Source organism: Alligator sinensis, unplaced genomic scaffold (assembly GCF_000455745.1).
Source record: "Alligator sinensis unplaced genomic scaffold, ASM45574v1 scaffold400_1, whole genome shotgun sequence".
Lineage (NCBI taxonomy): Eukaryota > Metazoa > Chordata > Crocodylia > Alligatoridae > Alligator > Alligator sinensis.
This window is the reverse complement of record NW_005841897.1, coordinates 1,602,582-1,611,422: the sequence shown is the minus strand read 5'-3', so window position 1 is coordinate 1,611,422 and position 8,841 is coordinate 1,602,582. Positions and strand designations below refer to the sequence as shown.

Below are 8,841 nucleotides of genomic sequence, written 5' to 3'. Positions count from 1 at the left end.
AACAGGGCAGGCCCTATGAGGAGAGGCTGAGGGACCTGACCCTGTTCAGCCTCAGCAAACAGAGGGTGAGGGGGGATTTGGTGGCTGCCTGCAAACTAGTTAGGGGAGATCAGCAGCAAATAGGAAGGGCCCTATTCCCCCCAGCAGCACCTGGGGTGACAAGGAACAATGGCCAGAAGCTGCTGGAGAATAGGTTCAGGTTAGAGATTAGGAGGCACTATTTCACTGTTAGGGTGGCAAGGATCTGGAACCAACTTCCTAGGGAAGTGGTCCTCGCTCCTACCTTGGGTACATTAAAAAAGAAGTTGGATGAACACCTGTCTGGGGTTGTGTGATACCAGCGTGTGCTCCTGCCAGTGGGGGAGCAGACTAGATGATCTGTTCAAGTCCCTTCTGACCCCAAACTACTATGAAACTATGAAATGATAAGCAAAGGATCCAGGCTGTGAGGCTGTACAAGAACTGCTTCCTGCCTGCATTGGGTAAAGGTCTCTTTGCAGCTAAGATCATACAAGGACTAATACCTCATTTTATATTGGGAAAGCGTCTTTTTCTGTCATTTAGTTTTGTAGCTTGTTGGCAGTTATTAAAGCAAGCCTTTCTGCTATTCATCAGCTGTGTCAATTCTTAGAGCACTAGGTTTAAAAACCCGTTTTTAAGTGCAACACTCTTACCTGACTATGTTTGGATGCTTAAGTTCCTTGAGCAGTGAGATTTCTCTGATTGCTGTACTTGGAACACCTTCGGTCTCCCTGTGGGGAAGACAGGCTCTGTGTCATGGTACACTCATTGCAATCCCATCGTTCTCCAGGTATATTACTGGTGAGACGCCGATGGATGTAACTCCCAGGTGTCTTCCATTCTAGCCTTTCTTTTTGGTGGACACTTACTATATAAATCATAAGGTGCTTTGACTTAGGAGCTCCATTAGCCTGAATCTACCTGACTCAGACTTAGAGGGTCAGACCAGCTGAAGATGAGTGAGACACCCAGCTGGGATCAGGTTTCCAAAAAGAGCCATAAATGACTAATGGGATTTGCTGGGTGAGGAGCTCGCTTGAAAGCCAGGCCTTTATTTAGACCAATTAAAGGGAGTCTGTTAGTCCCACTGGCATGTATGGGGTCAACTCAGCTGTGTGTCAACAGGGTTTGCACGTAGTGTACGTGTATCCACACCAGTGAGACTGGGGTTGCAAAAGCCCTGCTGAGGGGGGCTGAGGAGGCAGAATCTTGCAACAAGGAGCATAAAACCCTGCAGTTTCTGTGGCTATCTGAGGTCGGTTGGTTGTTCTCAGGCTAAAGTACATTTTTTGTCGCTGTCTAGGAGCTTTTAGTCAGTAGTACTGATCAGTCATGCTGGACTGATGACCCTGGGGGGCTGTAACCAGGATTTCAATCTTTGCCAATAATGTGCCACACGTGACATCGGCTGGATCCTAGCTCTAAGTTTTGATTTATGCTTGACTAGGATAATTGCTTTCAAGTATGACTGAGCTGCCGCTTTCTCACTGACTGAGATTTCCCCCCCTTTATGTGTCCAAACCTGCCACAGACAATCCCAGCAGGGCACTCTCGTGGTTTCTTTACACTGCGAGGTGCTCTGCATAACCACGTTACAGCAGGAGCTGCATTTTGAAAACCACTCCCAGCCCTACCACAGGGTGACCCAATCTTCTGGCTTCCAGCTCAGAATTCGTGGCCTAGGTCTCCGCTTAGTGGATTAAAGACACTCACGAATCAAGACGGATTTTCTTCAGAGCTACCAGCTGCCCCGTCTGCTTGTTCCTAGCTTTGTAGACCACGCCATAGGTTCCTTCCCCAATCTTTTCCACCTTCTGGAACACCTCTTGGAACATGTCCATGTATCTGCTTGCTGCCTTGGATCTGCAACATGCCCTCGATGCATTAGTAGGGGTTCCCCTTTGCCATTTTTCTTGAGCATTGCATTCTAAAGGGGAGGAAGTCCTGGCTCCCGTACCTCTACCATAATGTTAGATAAGCGAAGGTATTGGCCTAAAACCTTGCCACTGTAATACCCTCATCAAACCTCTCCCAACCCCTGCAGATCAACTTCCCATTGTTAAACTATCCCCAGAAGAGCCTCACGTATACACGACCCTTCTTGCACGTCTCCCACAATAACCAGTTGACAAGTCCATGAGGCCTCAACATGCCACGATGCCTTCCCAGTCCAATGGCACTTAAAGCAGTGCTGCTATACAAATAAATAATGTGTGCAGCCCGTCCAATATACCAGCAATTCGTTATGTGCTCTGGTTTGGGCTCTGAATACATGCCTTGGTATATAGAAATCCCCTTCTTTGATCAAAGAATGGGTTCTTATAAGATAAATATGCTGGAGAACGGGTCTAGATACCAAAAGCCTCAACTGATCCTGCCTCATGTCATCTCCATCTTTTTCCTTCCCCTGCCCATAAATTGCTTTTCACCCCAGACTTCTTCTGTGCCTCCATGTCCTACACAATATTGTTCCTTACCAGCCACCAGTTCAATAGTATTGGCTATTTTTCCCAATGTTTCTAATGATGCAAAATCTGCCTGTGCATGTGTGCACCCATTTCCCAACCACACTAACCCTGTACTGAAGTTCCTAAAGTCCGTGCTCATGCCTATAGAAAACAGTCGCCACTGTTTAACTTCCCCCGTGCTGTAAAGGCAGCACTGTGCTTTACTGATGTCTAAAATTTTTGCATGGACAGTGGGCCCCGCAGCCTGTAAAAGGGATGGATTGGCATTCATTTGCCTGCCCATGAAGCTATCGAGGGAATTACATTGCTTGGGTAATGCTGTGGGCAGCCTGGAGCTTGCCTGTTCAGCCACTGCACGCAGCACCAACGCAGCTGCCCCCAGCCAGGTCTGCAGGCAGCACTGGCCTTCTGCTTGCCATGTGCCTTTCCTCCCATCTACTGAGTCCCTAAAGGGTCAAAACTCATCTGGACTCTCACTCCCCATTTGATTTCTCCACCAGGGGGAGATATGCATGCAATACAGTACAGAGGGCCTAAGTGCTGTCCCCATAAAGGAAAGAAATGTGTACAGCAAAGTCACGTTGCATTCTTCCAGATGCCGGCTGGCATGGAGGGGAAGGGAAAGGCATAAAGAGGCGAGCAGCAGCGGAAGAAACAGACTCTGATGTGGTATCAATGCAGTTCATCGTTCCAATAATCCGGATCAATCTCTCTACGGACTTAAAGGTTGTGGGAAATAGTCAACTAAAGAGTACAAAACAAAACAAAAAAGTGGAAGATCAAGTGATATTCTCAAGGATATGAATGTGGTCTCCCTGGCAAGGAGCAACTGAGACCTGCAGATTGCAAGCTCTCTGGAACCCAGACGTTTTGTTCTGGGTTTCTACAGCACCTGGCCCAACAGGCTCCTGGTATTATGCATGCTATCACAATACTAATAAATATTAACGTCTACAACTTATCAGCCTAGGTACAGCTGCGTTCTCTGACATTTTGAAGAGATTGATGGGGCGAGGGGGAATAACTCTATTGGTCAGTCTGAAAATCAGTGGCCTTTGATATGGAAAATGCTGATGAATCTGTCTCAAGAGGCTCAATTCCTATGTAAAGCCTTGAAAACAGGCCTCTCTAATCTTCACTTTCTGTGTTAGCTGCTGTTCTGGGTTCTGGCTTCCTCTCACATGCTCCTTTAACTTTGTAGGATGGCCTACTCTACATGGACTGGTACGACCCACCCAGCGCCTGAGTTTTTTGGCATGGAAGGTAAGACTACACACTAAGAGTGACTCGAAACAAGCCCTTTTGTTCCACTGCTGGCCTATTATTGATCTTGGAATCAATAATGAACCTTTCTCTGGGCTTAGATTGAACTTGGAGCATGCTAGGACAATGCTGTGGGAGTTTAATTACTATGTGGGAGAAAAATGCAAGGAAATGTCATCCATACAAATCTAAGGTAAATCTTATGCACTCAAGTGTCGGGAAGCTTGTATCATGGGACACAACATACCCCAATATCCTTCTGACTTCCTTCTTGGGAAACTTCCCCCATTGTATATTCACCCCAGAAGAGATGAGCAGAAGAAATAACTGAGAGTACAAAATTTTCTGCATTGGGCTCTACAGTGTGTTCTGCTTTCTAGCTCACCTAAGACCTTGGTGTTCTTGTCACAGCTTGGGATCTTCTCTCTCTCGCAGTCAGACCTATTCTCTCCCACCCCCTACTAGTATTTTTCTGTCATTTATAAAACGGGTGGCTTTAGGTAAGCAAGTAGTTTGTGCTGGGTGTCCTGAAGCTAGACAGGCCTTGATGGTTTCTCATGTCCTCCTCCTGCTGTAGCTCTTTCAAAGTCCAGTCCCCTTGAAAGACGCTTTTATGGACCCATTATTTTGAAAAGAAAAACCCATGCAGGGTTGCAATCTACCACAGAGGTGGGCAAAAAGTGGCCCACCAGGCCATTCTATCCAGCCTGTGGGGCCCCTAAAATTTTTAGAAAATTAATATTTATCTGCCCCTGGCTGCCTGTTATGCAGCCCTCGATGGCTTGCCAAAACTCAGTAAGTGGCGCTCCTCGCAAAATAATTGCCCATCCCTGATATACCATGTCATCCCTGGGGATGCAGCAGGGACAGATTCAGACACCCTAGGGTGAAAAAGTGTTTTTTAATCCAACCCAGGAGCAGGCTGGACGCTTTCTTCATCTTTATTTATGAAAATCTCAGTCCAGAACATAAGAAATACAATAACAAAAAAACCCCCAGATTTGGTTTTTTTTAAAGAAAAGCCCCCTTTTCTCCCCCCATACCACTCTCTCCCACTGTAGTTCTTTAGAGGCAAACAACTGGTTAAACTCTGTCTCAAGGGTATTGCAAACGTGTGTTTTGGAATGGATTGGGGCATATTCTTTCCTCGGGTATGCGCGCGACTCCGGCTGCTGTTCAGAGGCAAGGACTAACCACTCTTCTCTCATGCTATGTCTACACTGCAGTCCAGAGGGGTGTTTGTAGTATACACAGGCACACCCGAGTCAGTTTTAATCTAGTGGACTTGAATCCTGATAGCAGTGAACTCACAGCAGCATCTGGTGTATGAGTATGCCTGGCTCTGTGATATATATTTGACAGCTAAAATTTCTGCTGATACAAATTTGCTATACATACATGAGCTACCCCAGGTACATCTTGAATGTATCAGGCACGCTTCTATTGCACTAAAAATAGATCATCACCTATGACTTTATACAGGTTAGCTCTGTATTTGCAATTTATGGCTCAGGGCATCGGCCACTTATTCCTGAAGACCTGGGCTCAAATTCTAATTCAGATCTTGGGTGACAATGCATTTGGCCTCCTGAATGGAAAGGCAGTTTTTCTTTCTCTACAATCTTATTTCTAGACCAACTTAACAACAGAACAGTAAGAGTTCTGGGAATCAGGGCTGTGATACAGTAACAGTCATGTGAGCCCAAGGCTGGAAGAGCAGAAAGCATTTCCAGTTCAGTGTGAAATGTACTGGCAGATCTGAGGGGCAAAGCAGCTTAAACCACAGTTATCCTCCACTTTGGTCACCCACAAAAGGTTGGAGGTGAGAATATAATGGGAGAGGGGGTAGGGAAAAGCAACCTTCTGAGGAACAAAATCCCTAAAGGCAAGTCCAAGTTTTGGGTGCTCTGAGAACATGCAGCAGATTGGAAAGAGACAGTGACTTAAAAAATCAGATGAGGAGCTTGTGATGCTTACATGACAAAAGACCTTATGGACAGAGGGCAGGTGCTAGATTAGATATATTGCCTAAAGCTAGGATCCAGCCCAGCAGCAAGTCCTTGCACTAGCAGGATGCTAAGAGGCACCGCTCTCCACCTGCCCCTGTCTGTCTTGGAAATATTTCCTCTGCTCCCGTATGGCTTGCTCCAGCATGGACAGATTCATCCCTTCCACACATGTCAGGACTCGAGCCTTCAGCACGGGCCCTTCACCTGTGAACAGAAAATAACTAACGTAGTTTTTCTACAGGAAAAATGTTATGGAGCAACTTCCAGGAAGTACATAAAGTAGGAGAAAGAAAGCTGCCCCTTGGGCCGGGGGCTGGACCTGATGATCTTGCAAGGTCCCTTCCAGTCCTAATGTCTATGAAATCTATGAAAGCTGTAGTTGGAAAGCCCATGGAGAGTAAGGCAGAGATGCCCAAGGACACAGTTTTATACAGAAGCAACTGAAGCATGACCCAGAGTTGTAGGTTCTGACCCTTACAGGCTGGACACGACTCCAGTTTCTCAAACTGTTCCATTTCCGTATCTGCAAGAATGGGGATAATTTGCAATGGCAGCACGCAATTAAAAGCATGTGTGTTTGCAAAGTGTTTTGAGATGGTTGGTGGAAGCCAGACGGAGTAGTATTGTATTGCAAGTCACTTATGTAATGCAAATCTCCAAGTGTCCTACAAGATAATTAAGAAATCCAGTGATTGATTTATTCGTTCCCTGATATGACCTGGAACAAAGCCACCCAGTTGCTTTTTGCAACCCTACAGCCCTTCCAAGACTCTCTCTAGAGAACAGCTAAGCCTATCCTCGGGGCACCCTAGCAAATTATACTATAGCCGGGATTAACAACGTTTTTGGGCAAAGTGCCAAAAACACCCCAACCTCAACTTGTAAGATGTTGGTGTGCCAGAGGCAGACGGGGGAGCAGCTAGGGGTCCACTCCTTGTTGTGGTAGCACAGCCCCCACCCCTTCTCCGTCATATCGATACGAACTCCTGGAAGGACGCTTCAGGCTCAATTCCAGGAAAAACTCCTTCACAGTCACGGTGTCCAGACTGTGGAATAAACTCCTTCCAGTGGTGGTGCAGTCACCTACCCTGGAAATCTTCAAAAGGAGACTGGACAGTCACCCCACTGGGGTCACTGGACCCCAGTTGTCTTTTCCTGCCTAGTGCAGGGGGACTGGATAGTTGCTTTGGGTGGAAAAGGTGAATAAAATAAGCCAGAGGCTAAACTGGAGCATGTATCAAGTGACCCTTCCCCCCTCTCCCCTCATGCTGGCAGCACTTCTAGACCTGGGCAGGTCATCCTTCACCCAGACCTGCCCAGTGCCAAATGAACAGTTCCTTACCCATGTACAAGGCAAACAAAAACGTACCATCCCGCTGTTCCATGTCTCCCAAGGCCACGTACAGGGACCCAAGCTGGGCTTGGAATGGTTCCACAAATTTGGTGCAAACACGGACCTGGTGCTGGACTGAGTTGCACTGGGCTGTGAGGACGGCTTCAGACTGGGCCAGGTCATAGCAGTGCAACCTGAAAACAATTGATTTGCTAAACTCAGCTGCAGCAGCCCTCAGAAGTGAGCTGAGACACCCAGGATATGAAGGAAATGCTGAGGGGAGGAAGAAGTTTTGGAAAGAAAGAGATGGCCTGGAAGGAGTCCGGGAATAGCACTCACCTGCCAAATGTCCTCAGTGTTTCCCCATCCCGGACAGGTCCAGAACTTATCTCCCAAGGGAAATAATATATGCCAGGATTGGGCAGCATCTTGCACAGCTGCTGCAAGTCCTATAAACACACAAAATTCAAGGCAGGTGTTTAAAGGTTCACAGGATTCCCTTTACTGACTCCCACATTTACCTAGAACTGTCCCCCTTGTGCATACAACGAAGGTCCACCCTTGCCTTTCATATCATGTTTAATTCATTTTTGCTAAGTTCTAACTATAAATAAGTATCTTCAAAGTGCTGCACACTTCGGTGTATCCCCTCAGCAGCCGCACAATACAAGTATACTTATTCCAGGTCTACATGTGTCAAAGCTGAAGAAGATAGACTGAGGCTGCCAGAGGCCTCCAAGGAATCACAAAAGCTAAGGCTAAAGAACTCATGAGCTTTTGGGTCCCACTGCTGTTATCAAGCCTCTAGATTGTGGCTTCTCTCAAAAGATCTTGAAGACCCACTGAAGTATGTAAATGCAACACTGACTACATGGCTCACTGGCGAATGCTCAGGTGACACAGCATGAAGCTTACAATACAAGCCAAATTCTGAATATTTTCACTGGGTGTTTTTCAGGCCATGTTTGGGTTACAGGGAGTACGGCTGGCTGGCTTCCCCACTAAAAAGCCTTGTGTCAGATATAAAAGGCCATTGACAGTCTCTCTTCATCCAGATCTGTTGTTTCCAGGGCTGTCCCATTTCAGTGCTGCAGGAAGAGGGGCTTATCATTATTTGGATCACAACTTTCCAAGGGATGAGGAATGTATCCAGAGAAAAATAGGGTGTGAGAAGTAGTTTGCTTCAATATATATCTATGGCAGTCAGGTTCCATAACAATATTTAAGAACTCTACAAAGACTTGCAGAGATCTCTCTCCAAGAGGCCTATCCTAAATCAACACAAGGACTCAATGGGCCATAGAGCCCAGAGTCTATGGAGTAGTTATTCCTCAGCTCAAGCTCTGATTCAAATTGCTCTAACACCAGATCAAAGCCAGACACCCCATGGCTTCTAAACTAGAGCTTATCTCTCTGTCCAAGATCCCCTTCTGCTGTTCCAGTGCCCATATGTCCTTCCTGAGAGCAGGTGCCTCAGAGACCCAGGCCTGAGACAATGGGAAACAGAAGCCAACATCATTGTGGGCTGGAGGAAGAAGAAGCTAAGATCTTGATGCCATCCCTGGAGAGCTTGAGGAAGGTGAGTGGAAATCCTGGCTTGTCAACCCAGGCTTGAAGGGGCACATAAAGGTCTCTGCTTCCCTCATATCCACTCAAGACCTTAATCAAGAAAGAGACAGCAAAATACTTCAAACAGGCTGGAAGGCAAGGGCAGATCCAGCGGGGTGGAGTGGTGCAGTTGCACCCC

At 46.8% G+C, this 8,841-nt stretch overlaps 2 protein-coding genes across 7 annotated transcripts in view; both read right to left on the bottom strand.

Annotated features, from left to right (window-relative positions):
• The window catches only part of CDK3 (cyclin dependent kinase 3), a 14,781-nt gene extending 11,857 nt beyond the window's left edge, over positions 1 to 2,924 (bottom strand). The window contains exons 1-3 of one of the 3 annotated variants that reach the window (XM_006018289.2): positions 2,830 to 2,924; positions 1,735 to 1,884; positions 675 to 752 (exon numbers count right to left, since the gene is read on the bottom strand). In XM_006018289.2, coding sequence (XP_006018351.2) covers positions 675 to 752; positions 1,735 to 1,884; positions 2,830 to 2,924 — 323 coding nt within the window. Of the gene's footprint in view, positions 1 to 674; positions 753 to 1,734; positions 1,885 to 2,596; positions 2,739 to 2,792 lie in introns of those variants that run through there. The other 2 variants (XM_006018288.2, XM_006018286.3) reach the window with 2 other exon arrangements.
• Positions 2,925 to 4,685: 1,761 nt separating this feature from the next.
• The window catches only part of TEN1 (TEN1, CST complex subunit), a 7,489-nt gene continuing 3,333 nt past the window's right edge, over positions 4,686 to 8,841 (bottom strand). For all 4 annotated transcript variants that reach the window (XM_025197463.1, XM_006018285.3, XM_025197460.1 and 1 more), the window contains exons 2-4: positions 7,434 to 7,543; positions 7,131 to 7,288; positions 4,686 to 5,965 (exon numbers count right to left, since the gene is read on the bottom strand). In XM_025197463.1, the coding sequence (XP_025053248.1) occupies positions 5,829 to 5,965; positions 7,131 to 7,288; positions 7,434 to 7,522 (384 nt within the window). In that variant the 5' untranslated portion in view covers positions 7,523 to 7,543 and the 3' untranslated portion in view covers positions 4,686 to 5,828. The remainder of the gene's footprint in view (positions 5,966 to 7,130; positions 7,289 to 7,433; positions 7,544 to 8,841) is intronic.